Here is a 19669-nt window from a genome sequence, read left to right as displayed (position 1 = left end):
CTATAAGCTACAATTGAGAGCTGTATTGTAAAGGTTTATCCGAATAGTTTCCTTTAAAGGGGTACTCCACCCCTAGACATCTTATCCCCTATCCAAAGGATAGGGGATAAGATGTCTGATCGCGGGGGTCCCGCCGCTGGGGACCCCCGCAATATAGCATGCAGCACCCACCTGTATCTGCTTCCGGCAGCGCTGGAGGTTCTGGCTCCCGACCACGGGAACGGAAGATCGTGACATCACGACTCTGCCCCGTGTGATGCCCCGTCCCCTCAATGCATGTTTATGGGAGGGGGCGTGGCGGCTGTCACACCCCCTCCCATAAACTTGCATTGCGGGGGCGGGACGTCACACGGGGGCGGAGTCGTGACGTCACGATCTTCCGTTCCCGTGGTTGGGAGCCAGAACCTCCAGCGCTGCCAGAAGCAGATACAGGTGGGTGCTGCATGCTATATTGCGGGGGGGCCCCAGCGGCGGGACCCCCGCGATCAGACATCTTATCCTCTATCCTTTGGATAGGGGATAAGATGTCTAGAGGTGGAGTACCCCTTTAAGGGCAAAATGTTTAGCTTGCTGCGACATTGGGGACTGGACCTGTGTCGATTAGCTGATGAGACTGCGCCTTGAGCCTTTATCAGTACACTTTTACTGTAGTATAGTGTGGTTAGTCCAGAATGCACATCTCAAGGGCCAGTTCTGTGAAGACCGCAATGAATTCTGGAAACCTATAGCTTTGAAAATTAGTTCAGTATCTAATCTGTAAAATAGTGGTCAAAGATGAACAATTTACTTTGATAATACTCTTGTTAAAGCCTGATAGACTCTGGTGATATAGTTTAGTTTTTCTCCTCCATTTTTGAAGCTACATAATATGACATGAGTACAATAACCTTTCAGCCCAGTGTCCACTAGAATCCCCATTTTAACTTTTCATTTTGTTTCAGACTATTCGCTCTGCAATGTTCTCTAATGGAGGAACACTTGGACTGAAGCCAGATGGGTTCTCCTTCCCTGGGGATTTTCAGGCATCATTTGGCTTCCAGACTCCTCAGGTCGATGCCATGTTGCTAAATCACAAAACCCAGGTTTGTTCTTCGTAGACTGTCGTTTTAGTCTAACTTCTCCACTTTTAAGCAAAAGCAAACAAACCCCCATTCTGGGCACACTCAAATCAGCAGCGTCACGCACGATGTCCTCAGAAGAGCTCAAAACTTCTGTATCTGACTCCTCCTTATATACAAATTTTAGGGAATAGCACCACATTCTCACACCCCTCTTCATGGGTATACATTTTCCCACAGATTCTTAATAACTTACCATCTAGGCTTCTTTATGCATTATTCCCTCAATAATGATATATAGCTATATATACGGTATATATATATATATATATATATATATATATTTCATGATTTGATTGGCATATATATGAGGTTTCCCATGCACTGCTCTTATAGGAATGTGACCATTATAGACAATCCGACTATGTAATATATATATCAGCAGAGGGAACACCATCAAGGACAAAGGCCTCCTTAATTTAGCCTAACACACTGTGCCTTTAATAAGCCATTCTCAGACACTTCTTATGAAACGGTAACACATAATCTGTAAGGCTGGGTTCACACTACGTTTTCCCCCATACGGGAGCGCATACGGCAGGGGGGAGCTAAAAGCTCGCGCTCCCGTATGTCACCGTATGCGCTCCCGTATGTCATTGATTTCAATGAGCCGACCGGAGTGAAACGTTCGGTCCGGTCGGCTCATTTTTGCGCCGTATGCGCTTTTACAACCGGACCTAAAACCGTGGTTGACCACAGTTTTAGGTCCGGTTGTAAAAGCGCATACGGCGCAAAAATGAGCCGACCGGACCGAACGTTTCACTCCGGCCGGCTCATTAAAATGAATGACATACGGGAGCGCATACGAAGGCATACGGGAGCGCGAGCTTTTAGCTCCCCCCTGCCGTATGCGCTCCCGTATGGGACAAAACGTAGTGTGAACCCAGCCTAAGATATGCACAAAGATATATATCAATAATTATGTCTTAACCACTGTACACAGCCATAAGAAATATATGATACTGTTACAATAAGGGTCCATTGGGTGCTATTACCTGTATTTATAATGGAAAGTGTTACAGAGGCTTCAGTGCAGATGTGATCCAAGGCTTTTCCTCACATACACAGTTTATCTATCAGTTTCTTAACTAAACAAATGTCTTGTCTCTCTGCTTACAGTCTGATGAATTACACGTTTCTCTAGAGGATGGAACCGTAACTGTAACTACAACCAACTCAAATATCAACTTGCGATCCAGGGACAAGTACAGTGATGGAAAGCTTCACTACGTGTCTGTAATAAGAAACAATAATGAGTAAGTACCAATACCATCACGTAGCTGGCTGTATAATAAACAAGTAAAATGTGTAAGAAGCCCACTACTTTCTTTCTCATACTGTGGAAATCTTTAAGACACCCATTATAGTTATATTATAGTCACTTTTATGATTTCTGGGGGTCTCCCCTTTGCTATTACAATAGGCCTTGCTGTTGACTTAGCAAATAGTGTACAGATATATATATACAGTGATCCCTCAACTTACAATGGCCTCAACATACAATAGTTTTAACATACAATGGTCTTTTCTGGACCATTGTAAGTTGAAACCAGACTCAACATACAATGTTACGGACCGTCCAGATCTTTGAAACATGTCAATGGCTGGAAGATCTGACCAATCAGAATGGGCAATTTACTGGTAAAATCCCTGTATTACTGAAGCGTATGCACTGACTTATGTCTGATAGCACCCCCTACAGTACAGGGAGGTACAACATGTTCTGTACACTTTACCTGTATTACTGAAGTGCATGCACTGACTGGTGTCTGGTAGCGCCCCCTACAGTACAGGGAGGTATTACATATTCTGTACTCTTTACCTGTACCAGGGTTAGCTGCTCCTTTGGACACCAGGTGAGGGCAACTCCATGTTACTTTTTTAGGACATTTCGTTTACTGTAAAGGACCCGGAATAAGCTCTCGTCCTCTGCATAGACCAGTGTTTCCCAAGCAGGGAGCCCCCAGCTGTTGCAAAACTACAACTCCCAGCATGCCCGGACAGCCTTTGGCTGTCCGGGCATGCTGGGAGTTGTAGTTTTGCAACAGCTGGAGGCTCCCTGCTTGGGAAACACTGACATAGACAGTGATTTACAGCTCCCAGCAGATCTTTCTTACTTTTATATGTAAGGATTTGCTTTATCTGTATTAGTTATCTACTTATTTTTCTTTAATCCTCGCTTTTTCCTATTTTTGGATGACATTTTGGTGCCTTTAGAACCAATTACCAGGTTTCCATAGAGTTCTGGTCTCAACATCCAATGGTCGTCCTGGAACCAATTAATATTGTAACTTGTGGGACCACTGTATACAGGTGAAACTCTAAAAATTAGAATATGGTGCAAAGTTCATTTATTTCAGTAATGTAACTTAAAAGGTGAAACTAATAAATGAGAGAGACTCATTACATGCAAAACAAGATAGTTCAAGCTGGGATTTGTCATAATTGTGATGATTTTACAGCTCATGAAAACCCCAAAGCCCCCCCCCCCCCCCCCCCAAATTATTATGATTTGGGGAGCCATGTCATCTGCTGTTGTTGGTCCACTGTGCTTCAATAAGTCCAGGGTCAACGCATCCATCTACCAGGAGATTTTGGAGCACGATATTCTAATTGTACGAGTTAACCCTGTGTATATATATATATATATATATATATATATACAGTGGCGTTGCTAGGGTTGGTGTCACCCGGTGCGGTAGAAAATGGTGTCACCCCCATACCTACCCCCCCCCCCCTCAGTAAGTTTTTAGCCTGTTGTGACAGACACCACTGTTGTAGCGCATTGTGAGAAATTCCAGTATAATAATCAGATATACCAGTTGCCACAGAATGGGAAAGTGTTAAAGAAGTTTTCACCATTGAAATATACAGCTCCCAGAATTACTTAAAGGGGTACTCCACTGGAAAACATTTACTTTTATATCAACTGGTGCCAGAAAGTTAAACAGATTTTTAAATTACTTCTATTTAAAATCTTAATACTTACAGTACTTATAAGCTGGTGTATGCTCCACAGGAAGTTGTGTACTTCTTTCCAGTCTGACCACAGTGCTATTTGCTGACACCTCTGTCCATGTCAGGAACTGTCCAGAGCAGGATAGGTTTGCTATGGGGATTTGCTCCTACTATGGACAGTTCTTGACATGGACAGAGGTGTCAGCACAGAGCACTGTGGTCAGGCAGAAAATAAATTAAAAAGGAAAATAACTTACTGTGAATCGCTTATACAGCAGCTAATAAGTACTGGAAGGATTAAGATTTTTAAATAGAAGTAATTTACAAATCTGTTTAACTTTGTAGCACCAGCTGATTAAAAAAAATGTTTTCCAGTAGAGTACCCCTTTGAGCAGTGGTGAGGTTATGCTGGGAGTTGTAGTTTCACTGACCTAACTGTAGAACTGACAAGTGACTACAGCTCTGATGTAGAGAGGAGAATGTACAATGGTATCAGTGACTACAGGTGACATCTCTATAGTGAGGAGAATACACAATGATATCTGACTACAGGTGACGTCTTCTCTATAGTGAGGAGAATACACAATGACATCTGTGACTACAGGTGACGTCTTCTCTATAGTGAGGAGAATACACAATGATATCAGTCACTACAGGTGACGTCTTCTCTATAGTGAGGAGAATGTACAATGATATCAGTGACTACAGGTGACGTCTTCTCTATAGTCTTCCCTTATCTAATTCAGATGGTACATACCGGCAGGACTTGTTCCAGCTAAAACTTCTCTCTGCAGAATGTGACGCCCAGACGTCTCCTCACTATGTCAGCGCATTCTCATCCTCTATATGAAAACAAGTATTATTATAAACCTGAGAGACACTGTATCTTCTAAATATAATACTACTATACACTATACTCTTTGATTATAAACCTTCCATACACTGTACCCTCTGAATATAATACTACCACACACTGTACATTCTGAATATAATACCAACACATACTGTACCCTCTGAATATAAATCTGCCACACACTGTACCCACTGAATATAATACTACCACATACTGCGCCCTCTGAATATAAATCTGCCACATACTGTACCCTCTGAATATAAATCTGCCACATACTGTACCCTCTGAATATAAATCTGCCACATACTGTACCCTCTGAATATAAATCTGCCACATACTGTACCTCTGAATATAAATCTGCCACATACTGTACCCCTGAATATAAATCTGTCACATACTGTACCCCTGAATATAAATTTGCCACATACTGTACCCCTGAATATAATACCGCCACATACTGTACCCTCTGAATATAATACTACCACCCACTGCGCCTTCTGAATATAATAATTAGAGATGAGCAAACTACAGTAAATTCAACTCGTCACAAACTTCTCTGCTCGGCAGTTGATGTCTTTTCCTGCATAAATTAGTTCAGCTTTCAGGTGCTCCCGTGGGCTGGAAAAGGTGGATACAGTCCTAGGAGACTCTTTGCTAGGAATGTATCCACCTTTTCCAGCCCACCGGAGCACCTGAAGGCTGAACTAATTTACGCAGGATAAGTCATCAACTGCCGAGCCGAGAAGTTTGTGACGAATCGAATTTACTGTAAGTTCGCTCATCTCTAATAATACTACCACAAACTGCGCCCTCTGAATATAATACTACCACAAACTGCACCCTCTGAATATAATACTACCACAAACTGCGCCCTCTGAATATAATACTACCACAAACTGCGTCCTCTGAATATAATACTACCACAAACTGCGCCCTCTGAATATAATACTACCACAAACTGCGTCCTCTGAATATAATACTACCACAAACTGCGCCCTCTGAATATAACGTTGCCATACAGTGCACCCTCTGAATATAATACCACAACCGCAGTAACACCCCTCAACATCCGTTAGCTGATGCTATTACGACGGGAGGGGGGTATTGGTGGTGTTGCTAGTGGATGATGGGGGTGCTACTACTCGGGGGGTGTTGCTGGAGGATGATGAGGGTGCTACTAGCCATCCCCCCTGGCAGTATCATCCCCATCATCCATCGGCAGGATCATCCTCCTGGCAGGAGCACCGCCATCATCCACCATCAGGATCTGCTGATGGAGGTGCTGCTGGGGGGGGGGGGGGGTGTTGCTGGTGGATGATGAGGGTGCTACTGCCAGGGGGGGAGCATTAGGTAGGCAGCAGTTCCCCCACATTAGGTAGGTCGCAGTTTCCCCACATTAGGTAGCATCTATTCCCCACATTAGGCAGCATAGATTCCCCACATTAGGTAGATCGCAGTTTCCCCACATTAGGTAGCATCTATTCCCCACATTAGGCAGCATAGATTCCCCACATTTGGTACCAGTTCCCCCACATTAGGTAGGTACCAGTTACCCCACATTAGGTAGCAATTTCCCCACATTAGGTAGCACAGATTCTCCACATAAGGTAGCACAGACTCCCCACACTTGGTAGTAGTTTCCCCACATTAGGCCGCAGGTTCCCCACAATGGGTCAAAGTCTCCCCACAATAGATCGCTGGTTATACCCCCCCCCCCCCCCACACACACACACACAAAAACACATACAACACAGAGAGACACACACACAAACACACACAGTCAGAGAGACACACACTCACAGACACACACACACACACACACACAGTCATGCACACAGTCACACACACATGCACACAGTCACACACACACAGAGTCTCACACACACAAACATAGATAGAGACAGACACACACACTCACCCATCCAGCGCAGCGCTCCTTCTCACGGGGCGCCGTGCGAGTGACGTAACTGACGTCCTCCTGCGCGGCCATACGGTGTGACGTCAGGCCGGCGCAGACGTGGGAGCGGAGGCCGGGCACAATGCTGGAGAAGGTGAGGGGGGGTGTGATGATGGACGGGCGCACAGTGCAGGAGAAAGAGGGGGGTTGCTGATGGACGGGCACACACAGCGCGGGGGGGGGGGGGCGCGGTTTGTGCTGACGGATGGGCGGATGGGAGGCCGGTCGGGCACAGATGGGGGAGGTGGTGTCTGTGTAGCTGGGGGGGGGGCTGCGGAGCGTCTTGGTGTCACCCCATTAGGTTGGTGTCACCCGGTGCGGGCCGCACCCCCCGCACCCGGGTCGCAACGCCACTGTATATATATATATATATATATATATATATATACTAAATCAATGTCCTCTATCTAGGAGTAATTGACATCCTCCTGACCACTCTACATGTACACTACATAACCTAGGAGTTCACCACACTGCACTGTAAAGAGGCCAAAAACTTATGACAGGTTCCCTTTAAGTATTCTATAGAAAATGTATTCATATGCTGTATTTGTATTACTGGCAGCAGCTTGTAAAGTCTTGATATCGGAAGATGAGAGGCAATGCTGTAAGCTGTAAAAACATTTGATCCATATGCACAATTATTAAGACTACTATTACAGTAGTCAGATCTTCAGATATTCCTTGCAGCTGCCTTTACATTACCGATATGCCAGCCTCAAGAAGAGCACACAGTGATGTACATTGCCTAAATGCAGATAAATTACTATGTGAGGAAACAGCAGGAGATTAAATACACCCTGGTACATCCCACTACATTTTCTGGGCCCCTGGAGATTAATTATCCCTTTTGTCTTCCCTAAAAATTCTGTCTTGCGTCAGGGGAGCTGAGCAGAGAGCAAGGCGCTATTTATAGGTGTCCGCAGGCTGCTCCGTAATACGCTACAGATCTGCTCCTTCTCATTGTAAGAAGAGGGGAATTCGGAGTTAGGCTAAAATCCCACATTCCCATTTATTTTGAATTTACTTCCAGCTTTGGCTCAAAAAAATAGCAAAATTCTGGCCTTATTGTGATGCTCACAGTCCTTGAGTTGTCTAATCCTTTTCAGCAGCCTCTCCTTGAAGTGACATGAAATATGGCTGCCACAACCACTCTCACAGGGATTTGCCTTCAGAGTTTTTAATGGCAGATCTGTCAGATAAAACACAAAAAAGAAAAATAGTCAGCACAACTACATAATACACGGGTGCATGCTGCTGTGGCAAATACAGAGTATACAAAAAAGAAGGTTGCAGCAGCACTCTTGGTTAAAAAATGGAGGCTATTAGCGCACTTTTTGATCAAAACGTGTCCCCCATCCACCATTCGGAGGTGGCCTCTTGTCGGATGGGACCCTAACACTTATTCCACTCACCTCTGCTGGGCATGTGGCCTCTGACTGGGTGACATGCAGGATCCACTATCAATTTAAAAACCTCCTGTGAAACAGGGAGGGGTGCACGGCTAGAGAGGGTGCCACTCCCCCTAACTTGCATAGCAAAAACACAAAAAAGAAAAATAGCCAACAGTAGTTGTGCTGGCTATTTTTATTTTTTGTGTTTTTTCTAAGAAAATTAGGGGGAGTGACACCCTCTCTAGCCGTGCCCTGTTTCACAGGAGGTTTTTAAATTGATAGTAGATACAGCATGTCACCCAGTCAGAGGCCACATGCCCAGCAGAGATAAGTGGATTAAGCTTGTTAGGGTCCCATCTGACAAGAGGCCACCTCCATGTGGTGGATGGGGACATGGTTTTTATCAAAAAGTGCACAAAGAGTCTCCATTTTTTGACCAAGAGTGCTGCTGCAACCTTCTGATCTGTCAGATAACTCCCACGACAGATATCATTTTGTTCACATATGCGTTGTGGATTCTTTAATTAACGGAGGTCACAATGCTGTGCCAGATCCATCATACAATGGATTCCATTGGCACCTAAAAGAACAAATTGAATTATAATAGAATCCACTGGAGTCCGTTATAGTTTCAGCCACTTTGACAACAAGATTGTCTGCATAATGCACTATTCTTGCCATTAAATCTGACTGAACTAATGACTAAGGCTTTGAAGAAAGCCTTCAACTGCAGTGTGAACAGAGCCTTATTTATTGTACAATGATGTAACGTTAAAGAGGTGTTAAGGAACTTTTCTCTTAATTGCTCATTCTTAGGCTAGGCCATCAATATGCAGTCAGTAGGGATCTCACTCCTGCCATCCTTACCGATCATCTGATAGAAAGAACCACAGCCCTGTCATCTCCTACCTGGCACAAGTTCATACATTTTGTGGTGGCTGTACTTAGTATTGCAGCTTGTCCCATTTTTTTTGTGCAACATGGCCTCTACAATAAGCTGATTGGAAGGGATGCCAGGGATTGAACCCCCTACAATTGGATATTGATGGCCTTCCCTAAGGATAGGCCATAAGTTAAAACAAATCCAAAAAAATGCAAAACTTCTTTAACCATAATAACATGAACTGATGTAGTTCTGTTGTAGGCAATAAAAAGGGTAAGTAAACCAACCAAGAACGTTAAATGTATAACAGCCCAGTTGCCCACTAAAGTCTCCTGTCAAAAAGCAAACAGGTGAGACTGCAGGGTCTATATTCTCCATCTTTTAGCACACAGTGGCAAGCCTTAGGAACCCTGTTACCCAAATAAACACTCCGACACTCTTTTTTGGTTAAATCGGGAATGGCCGCATCTATACTGAAATGACAGAGTTAAACAATGGAACAAGAAACAAGCTTGCCTTGAATTTTTTTCTTCCAAAGGTTAAATCATTAAAATGGCTGAACTTTTCTCTCCGTGGCTCGCTGCTCTGCCTGTCTTGCTGGAGGAGATGGTCTCCTTACACTTACCATCTCCTGTACCACCTTCGGTCCTCGGGTAATCATTGAGAGCAGTTCGGGTTATACATTTGTGGATACAGATGGGGAGAGCAGTGAGAGAAATGCTCAGCCATACTTCCCCCAGCTTGTAATATTATTCATAGGTGGTCTGAATACCCAGACACTGATATGTCCAACGTTATGGAAAATTGTAGTGACACTTTAATGTCCACCATGTGTCTATACATTCCTTCTTTCAGGGCAAACTAGACCACCACAGGAGTAACTATTGTATCCTTCTGACCCCCCACCCAGATTCCCCAATGCACATTAACCTTTTTCTGTGCTGCAGAAGGTCAAAGGGGGCTCTACCTCCCATAACTAGGTATATATGCCCCCATAAACCCATTCCAATTCAATTTAGAACTACCACTCAGGGTCCGCTTGCCACTGCTCAATGTTCTCCCTGCAGTCCTGCTATCCTAAGATAGCTGTCAGCCAAACAATTTATGTGTGAAGCTTGTGGTTTTTTTTTTTTGTTTGATTGTTTTTGTCCAGCATTTTCCAGCACATACTTTTAATTTGATAAAATATGTTTATAAAAATTTAAAATTAGCTTTTCTATTGAAGAGCTTAAAATCCCCAGCCATAAAGTTATATAATAACATAGTGACAACCTGAAGACATTGCAAGGGAACATTATTGATTTATACAGATCCTATTGAACTAAATGACACCTTTGTCTTCATTGAGCTCTAGTGACGGCTGCAGATCGCCGATGCTTTGTCATGTAATCTCATCTCTATCCATTAGTTATTAGTTTGGATTTTTCACTGAGCTAATGGCTCATTGTTGCAGACAATAAATGTTACAAGTGTGTGCACAATGTGAAATGAATATTCCATCTGAGCCTCTCCTTTCTATTTCATTTTAGGTATCAGCTCTTGGTTGATGACAACGAAGAAACAGAAAATACTGAAAGCTCCAGGAGGCCTGGATATTCACCCACTGACATATATATCGGAGGGAACGGCTTCAAGGGCTGTATGACAAATGTTTTTATTAGAAGGTAATTTCACTGTCTTCCATTTTCTTGCAATTGCATTCCAGGCTGCTAGTTGTAATCTGTTTGGAGCATTATAACCCACTTGCTTCATACTTGCTCCAGAACATCTAGCCCGATAAATCAATACTAGCAAGTTATAAGTTGTAGTTTTACGGCAGCTGGAGAGTCTCAGTACGCAGACCACTATGCTCTAGTCTTAGGTAAATGTTTATATGGTGGGAATGGAGGTTGAGTAGCACTTGCTGTGGACTCATGAAGCACAGGTGCAGCAAATTTATCAAAGTGTTGAATGTACCATGATAAATGTGGCGCAAAAGAAGGCACAACATGCAGTAAAACAGCATACTTTTCCTCCGATCCAGCGTTGATTCCCTGTTCAGCCTCTGGTCGGTGCTCCGGTTTTACTGGCTCCCATCACTGAGCGATGATGCCAGGAATACAACGTATGACTGCCAAGACACTGATTGGCTGCAGTGGCTACGTGACCTCTGCTCCTAAAGCGGCACTGGAGAGCCGAGTGGGGGTTTAGCGCAGGATCAGAGGGTGACGTAAATAACAATTGATGCAACAAGATGGTAGAAACAACAGTGTCTGGCACCGCCAATGCAATATGGATGAGAGTGTGAGCCTTGTTAAATGGTTGCGTACAACGTGTATCGGTCCTGATATAACATGCATGAAGTGCGGTGGTGCTCTTATCAAGGAAATCCACAGGTAAATATCCACAGCAATGAATAAGAAACAAAGATAATGCACTCACCGCTGATCACGATGCGAAAGTTCAAGCTTTATTCCAACAGAATGCCAAAGCTTCAGTAGACAGGGCAGGTACACAGGGAGCTTGGATGGAACAGATGAGGCGGGGCATGACAGAGGGGCGGCAACTAGTTTTGCACTCTAAGGCGCTTCCTCTGGCCGTCTTCCTCTGGCCCAACTAGTTTCGAGCTCTAAGGAGGTTCCTCTGGCCCGTCTTCCTCTGGCCCAACTAGTTTTGCTCTCTAAGAGGAAGCGCCTTAGTGCGCGAAACTAGTTGCCGCCCCTCGGTCACGCCCCCTGCCTAATCTGTTCCATCCGAGCTCCCTGTGTACCTGTCCTGTCTACTGAAGCTTTTGCATTCTGTTGGAATAAAGCTTGAACTTTCGCATCGTGGTCAGCGGTGAGTGCATTATCTTTGTTTCTTATTCATTGCTGTGTAAATAACAATTGGTTACTACATGTGGGGCATTTGAAATCTTAAAAAAAAATTTTTTTTACTGGTTTACCCTTTATTTAACGTAAGCATGTAAAGAAAAAAATGTGCTTAGGTTATTGGTTTGCACAAAAATTGTGGCTGTGTGCAGAATAATATCTGACAATTTAAAATTGTCGCTATTGATAAATACTTTATTACTGCAACATTTATTAGGAATATAGCCTACGGTAGAGCACTTTTGACAGAGAACAGCAGAAGGGTGCAAGTCCAAAAGTAGCATTCCTTTGCACAAAAGATCACTTGCGCAAAAAATCTGACAAAAAGTTCTGCTAAGAAATGGGCTGAAAAGCAATGATAAATTCCCCCTCTGTCTTTTGCCACTTCTCTAAGCCATCTTTGCCTTCAAAATTTGAAATGTTAGAGCTACAGGCCATGAATTCACACTAATGTTGGCTACTGATTCCTTTTTTTTGTATTTTAGAGCATTACAATATCCTACTGTTCAGAACCTTTTTGACAACACTGAGAAGAATAAAGTGTCACTGGGAATGTGCACCCCGGAAGAAGCCCCCCTGCCTCTGATATTACGTGAACACAGACAGTCTCTCAATCTCAGACTCAATGATATTGATTTGGTAATTCTTCCATGGATTTATGTTCTCAGAATGGGTGATATAGTACCTACATGGTTAAAATGGATTTTCATGTGCAGCATTTAAAGTGGTACTCCACTGTCCAGCGTTCGGAACATTTAGTTCCAAATGCTGGGGTGGTCGGCCATGCCCCCTTGTGACATCACACCACACCCCTTAATGCAAATCTATGGGAGGGGGCGTGGCAGTTGCCACGCCTCCTCCCATAGATTTGCATTAAGGGGTGTGGTGTGACGTCACAAAGGGGCATGGCCGACCACCACAGCGAGCACACAGCGTTTGGAACTAAATGTTCCGAATGCTGGACAGTGGAGTACCACTTTAAAGCTGTTCCCATCAGACAGGAAAGTCCTTCTTCTTAATAGAGTTGGTTTAATAAAGTTATACAACATAGTTTGTTATATAAATTGGTTTAAAGAGTGACAGCTACCTGAAACTCTCTTCAAATTGGTTTGTGGTCCTAGTGTTTCACATTGCAAGAATAGTGTAGTCTGCAACCCAGAGTTAAACATGTGAATAACTGGACTTGTCTCCTCCAGCAGTCGGGCCTGGACATTAGGAACAATCTACTGAATGCACAAACTCATCTGAAGAACTCACAAGGCTGTGCGTCTCACTCAAACTTCACATCTAACCTGAGGTCCTATAGATTTGGGGACTCTCCAGCAAGTCACTTGGTCTATGATTTGAGCAAGCAGAGTTTCAAGGAGAGGTGTGTATGGTGGCCTGCCATGATCAGAATATATTCTTTTATTGTTCCACTATTTCTTACATTATTGCCCAGTTCCAAACACTTTCAGCTGAATAGGACCCATCAAAAATCTATGGGACCCTGTTGTATATCCGTATGATTCTAATTTTTTTGCCATGTTCCATTGCGTTTAAGGGAGGATATCTCAGTAATATTGTACTCTACAGAAAAATGAGTACCTACAGCTCCATAGTAGAGAGTTTCAGGGGCACAGTGTACCTCTATACAAGCTCCATACATAACACTATGCTCTATTCATTAGACTTGAAAACTTTTGACATGTCAAAACTTCTTTGAAATGACAGTAATACTTTAATCTGTTATAGACTCAGTGCTGAGACCCACACCAATCTCTAAACAAGCCAGGGGAAGCGCACTGCAGCATGCCTCACTGCTTGGTGCAGTGTTTAGTCTGTTTGATTACAGGAGACAGGCTCTATTATAAGTCTATGGAACCATTCTCCTACAATCAGACAGGCTAAGTACCAAGCCATGGAGTGAAGCATGCTGCGACGCTTCACCTGACTTTGTCTTCAGGTCAATGAGGTTCTCATCATCCAGTCCCCGACCAATTAAAACTTTTGAAATATTTGTGTGACATTATAAAAGTGTTTTCTTAAATGAGTGAAGCTTTAACCCCTTAAGGACCAGGCCCATTTTGGCCTTAAGGACCAGACTAATTTTATTTTTGCATTTTCCTCCTCGCCTTCTAAAAATCATAACTCTCTTATATTTCCATCCACAGACCCATATGAGGGCTTTTTTTTTGAGTCACCAATTGTACTTTGTAATGACATCACTTATTTTACCATAAAATGTACTGCGCAACCAAACAAATATTATTTATGTGGGAAAATTGAAAAGAAAACCGCAATTTAGCAAATTTTGGAAGGTTCTGTTTTCACGCTGTACACTTTACGGTAAAAATGACATGTTTTCTTTATTCTGTGGGTCAATACGATTAAAATAGTACCCATGTTATATGCTTTTCTATAATTGTACCGCTTAAAAAAAAAATCTCAAACTTTTTAAACAAAATTAGTATGTTTAAAATGACCCCATTTTGACCACTTATAACTTTCTCATTTTTCTGTATATAAGGCGGTATGAGGGCTAATTTTCTGCGTCGTAATCTGTAGTTTGTATCGGTACCACATTTGCTTAGGTTTTACTTTTTATTATAGGACATAGCACTGATCAGTGTTATCGGTGATCTTTTGCTCTGGTCTGCTCGATCTCAGACCAGAGCAGAAGACCCTGGGAGACGGCCGGAGCCAGGTGAGGGGACCTCCGGCTGCCATGCTGGATGATCGGATCCCCGCGGCAGCGCTGCGGGTGATCCGATCATTCATTTAAAGTACCGCAATGCCGCAGATGCTGTGATCTGTATTGATCACGGAATCTGAGGGGTTAATGGCGGACATCCACTATTAACCCCTCAGGGGTTAATGGCGGACATTACCAGCGAGTCCCTGGCTGCTGATAGCAGCCGGGACCTGCCGCGCATGACGCAAACATCGGTCTGGTGCTCGCGCTCTTGGCAGAGCGTAAATGTACGTCATGGTGTGTTAAATACCACGGCACCATGACGTACATTTTTGTCCATTGTCGTTAAGGGGTTAAACTGTAACATTTCCCATGGGCACTGTAATGGTTTTCACCATTTGTTGTCATTCTTTATTCTTTACCTGTGCAAGGGATAACGTGACTCTGTTAGCAGAAAATTATCAGTTGTTTTTATGACGTTTTTATAAACATATTAAATTTGAGAATTTTTGGTATATTAAATGTTTTTATTTTTGCATGTCACTATATTTAAAAAAAAAGCTAGAAACTTTCACACTGACCACTGAGCCTCATAATAGCCTTACACCTTCTATTCTATCAAAATCACTTTTGGACACACCACACAGATTTTTTCTGGCGTTTTCCAGGAAAACTGCTGCTGCAGTTTTTGAGCCAAAGTCTTGACTGGATCCAGTAGGAAGGAGAATGAATGAATTAGTAAAATCAGTTCTGCATTCCATGTCACTGATGAACACTAACCATAGAGGATTGCTTAGTGTGGAGATTAATATTTTTCACAAAAATGTTTTTAGGACTTAATGGTCCACGTTTTGTCCTGTAGGTCATACTTCTCATTGGACGTTCAGACTGAACAATCTTCTGGCTTAATTTTCCTGATGACAAATAAAGAGGAGTCCAGCTATCTGGCCCTTCATATATCCAAGGGCCGTTTTGTGTTTTCCTTGGGCACCAAAGACAACAAACTTAAAATAAGAAGCCAAGACAAATACAATGATGGGAAGTGGCATACAGTAAGTGCAAATAGCTTGAATTAGTTTGGCTTCCCTTTGTAGCATTGAGAAATGTTAAGTGTTTTGCCAGGATGATGTGGAAGTTATTATATTCATTCTATGCTTTATGTTAAGGTACCCATACACCATACACTAAAGTAGGCCAAACTCGCCAACTTCGGCAGGTTCAGCTGATTCTCTAAAGTGTATAACTTGACTCTCGCTGACAGAGGTTTCCCTGGAGAGAAGGATCATAGTGTTCGATATTTGCAACCTGACCCTTTGGTTTTGGGTGACATTAGAGTTGTCTGGCTGCAGCTTACCCCTCTCTTCTGGACATTCATAAATGGGGGGAGGTCGGGGAGACAACTGTATAGGCCCCTTTACTTACTGCTGACCTAGATGATGTAACAACAATTAAACTATATATCAATGCATTTCTCACCCCTATGTAAAAGTTCTCAACATACACCCCTGTATAAATATACAGGCCTCACTAATATAGTATATTAATAGTTTTCACTTAGGATTAACTATGTGGGCGCAAAAGTCAATTTAGTCAGATCAATCTTGTGCAAAAGCCTAAAGCCTAAATTTGTGATGTATTATTTCAATCCTATGTTTTTTTAGGTTGCTTTCAGCTGGGATGGGACCAATGGTCGGCTTGTCATTGGTGGTCTTAAAGCCCGCAAAGGAAGTCTACCAAAACACATGAGCTTAGAGAATATGTCACTTCTCTACCTTGGAGGTGTCCCTTCTCTGAAAGTTCAGGTAAGAACTTTTATTCTGTGATTGTGCACCTTATAAGCATTACGTTACTGTGACTATATTCCTTCAGGTGCATTATGCCTGTACATGTCCTGCAGCCTTTGCTTCTCTGAATGTATTTCACTTTCAGACATGTGGCCCTATGTGCTTTCTTATTAAGAAAAGTGTAGGTATAGAAGGATAGTGTTTGTATGGGATCACTGTGGTTGTGTGATTTTGTTTCTGGGTATTCTAGAGTTCTTTTCACAGATCTAGTAGGCCCATTGACTTCACAATAGTGTCTTTGTGCTTGGGCTACGTTAGGGTGCATTCACAGTTCCCGCATCAGGTTTTTGATGAAAAACCTTAAAACCGTACTAAACTGTATCAAAACGTGTGTACAAATTTTAACCCGTATACGGCTTGAAAAATGATGTCCGGTTGCATCCATTTTTTAAGATGAAAACATACATTTTTAACTTTTCACTCCATTATGAATAAAGTTTCACTTCTTTGATCGATTGACTCCCATGTGAAAAATACAGTTTCAATACGGTTTTTCACCCGGACCAGAAACTGTGGAATGCTATGGTTTTGGGTGCGGGACAAAACCAGACAAAACCGTACAAGACACAAAACGGATGCATCATTTGGCTTGCGGTTTTCAATGCAGAGTCAATGCATATGGTTTTTAATACGGTTCTGTATTGTAAAAATGTGGTGTGAATTCACCCTTACTTGGAATGTGAGATCCACTGGTGCAGGAACCAATGGCAAACTTCTCTTTATCTAATATCCTGGGACTCTATAAAATGTTACATACAGATACAAAATCTTACTATGAATTACATCATGTTCTCCAAAACATTTAGGAGTACCTAGTTGGTTCTCAGTTATGTCTATTACAGCCAACATTGCTGTTATTACAACTCCTGCATGGCACATCTCCTAAATTATACAGTGACCCCCCCGACCTACGATGGCCCCGACATACGATCATTTCAACATACGATGGTCTCTCAGAGGCCATCACATGTTGAAGGCAGCATCAACATACGATGCTTTTGTATGTCGGGGCCATCGCATAAACGGCTATCTGGCAGCACTGACTGCTTCAGCTGCCACCGGATAGCCGTTTACGGCGCCCCATGTGGTCCGGTGACGATCACTTACCTGTCCTCGGGGCTCCGACGCGTCCTCTTCGGGTACCTCTGCATCGCCAGCGCTCTTCATCGACGTCATCACGTTGCTGCGCACGCCGTCCCGTCATCTAATAGGAGCGGCGTGCGTAGAGACGTGATGGCGGCGACGGAGAGCGCAGATGCCGGGGAAGCAGAGGCCTTGCCGGAGCGTCGGGGACACCTCGGGGACGCGGCGACAGCGATGGCTGGCGACATCCCGGGCAGCAGTGACGAGCGGTGATGGTCCGGAGCGGCGGGGACACGTGAGTATAACCTCCAATACCAGTGGTCTACAACCTGCGGACCTCCAGATGTTGCAAAACTACAACACCCAGCATGCCCGGACAGCCAACGGCTGTCCGGGCATGCTGGGTGTTGTAGTTTTGCAACATCTGGAGGTCCGCAGGTTGTAGACCACTGTCCTATACTTTACATTGCACGGATCCCTCAACATGCGATGGTTTCAACAAACGATGGTCCATTTGGAACGGATTACCACCGTATGTTGAGGGACCACTATACAGTGGTTTAGGAGTAATGCATGTACGAGCCAACCAAGAAGGCCGGGTGAAAATACTGTTTTATTATAACAATATAGATGAAATTTCCTCTGGTTCTTGTGTGGCATTTTCTATATATAAAGTACATAAAATCTAACATTCATGAAAATGTATCTTTCAGGGAATGCCCAAAAAAAGCTTTAACGGCTGCTTGAAAAATGTGAAACTAAATGAGGCGATGTTAGATAGACCTTCCAGAATCGTTGGGGTCACTCCTTGCCACCATGGCACTTATGAGACAGGAGTGTATTTTGCGCAGGATTCAGGACACGTGGCTGTGGGTAAGTAGACGTACTTGTGAACGCTTTAGGTGACTGCATTGGTATAAGCCCATTGTAATATGCTGTGTTTTGTTCCTTTAAGACAATGCTTTAAACTTGGGACATGAGTTTGAAATATCTTTCGACATCCGACCACAAGGTCACGAATCTGTTCTATTACACACAAGAGAAGGAAAAGAAAATAGACTAAGCCTTTACATAGACAATGGGAAGGTAATAAGAGGAATCATGTATGTTTTTGGAGTTACTAATCTATGGTTAAGTAAATCTATGTATCTTCTAACGTGTATAGACTACAGTGTGACTAAGGCTGGGTTCACATATATGAGGCGTCCGGACATATGTGAACCCAGGGAATAGTCACAATGCTGTCAAGTCATTATTATTATAATATACGTTATACGTTTTATAATTGTTTTTATTTTTTTGTTTTTCTAGGTTATTTTGTCTATAGCCAACAATGAGGGTAATTACCAGGCTTCCGTTACCCCTGTTCCATTACTTTGTGATGGAAAATGGCATACTATAACAGGTAACACCAGGAAATATGGACTTTACGCCTTATTCTTATTTTACAAACATTAATAAAACCAAATATTTTGTTTCCATGTTTTGCTTATTATTAAAGGAGTTCTCTGGTGCTTAGGCATCTTATCCCCTATCCCCGCCGCTGGGGACCCCCGTGATCATGCACGCGGCACCCCGTTTGTAATCAGTCCCCGGAGAGTGTTCGCTCCGGGTCTGATTATCGGCGACCACAGGGCTGACGGCGTGTGACGTCACGCCTCCGCCCCCGTGTGACATCACGCTCCGCCCCTCAATGCAAGCCTATGGGAGGGGGCGTGACAGCTATCACGCCCCCTCCCATAGGCTTGCATTGAGGGGCGGAGCGTGACGTCACACGGGGGCGGAGGCCCTGTGGTTGCCGGTAATCAGACCCGGAGCGAACACGCTCTGGGACTGATTATAAACGGGGTGCAAGATCACGGGGGTCCCCAGCGGCGGGACTCCCGCGATCAGGCATCTTATCCCCTATCCTTTGGATAGGATATAAGATGTCTAAGCACCGGAGAAACCCTTTAAAGGAGATGTCCGGTGCGGACTAGTCTTATTCCATCCTGCCTGTGCTGCAACAAAAGAGAAAACAAACTTTCACTTACCTTCCTACATTGCCCCTGAGCTC

General features: G+C 43.5%; 1 protein-coding gene across 2 annotated transcripts in view; it reads left to right on the top strand.

Moving 5' to 3' along the window:
* The window catches only part of LAMA3 (laminin subunit alpha 3), a 241209-nt gene that overhangs the window by 215896 nt on the left and 5644 nt on the right, over nt 1–19669 (top strand). Inside the window, exons 66-75 of one of the 2 annotated variants that reach the window (XM_056521739.1) lie at nt 942–1082; nt 2238–2374; nt 10693–10827; nt 12498–12651; nt 13212–13381; nt 15549–15738; nt 16348–16488; nt 18327–18486; nt 18569–18699; nt 18925–19018. In XM_056521739.1, the coding sequence (XP_056377714.1) occupies nt 942–1082; nt 2238–2374; nt 10693–10827; nt 12498–12651; nt 13212–13381; nt 15549–15738; nt 16348–16488; nt 18327–18486; nt 18569–18699; nt 18925–19018 (1453 nt within the window). Of the gene's footprint in view, nt 1–941; nt 1083–2237; nt 2375–10692; nt 10828–12497; nt 12652–13208; nt 13382–15548; nt 15739–16347; nt 16489–18326; nt 18487–18568; nt 18700–18924; nt 19019–19669 lie in introns of both variants that reach the window. The other variant, XM_056521738.1, reaches the window with a different exon arrangement.

Source organism: Hyla sarda, chromosome 5 (genome assembly GCF_029499605.1).
Source record: "Hyla sarda isolate aHylSar1 chromosome 5, aHylSar1.hap1, whole genome shotgun sequence".
Classification (NCBI taxonomy): domain Eukaryota; kingdom Metazoa; phylum Chordata; class Amphibia; order Anura; family Hylidae; genus Hyla; species Hyla sarda.
This window is presented reverse-complemented; position numbering and strand designations above follow the sequence as displayed.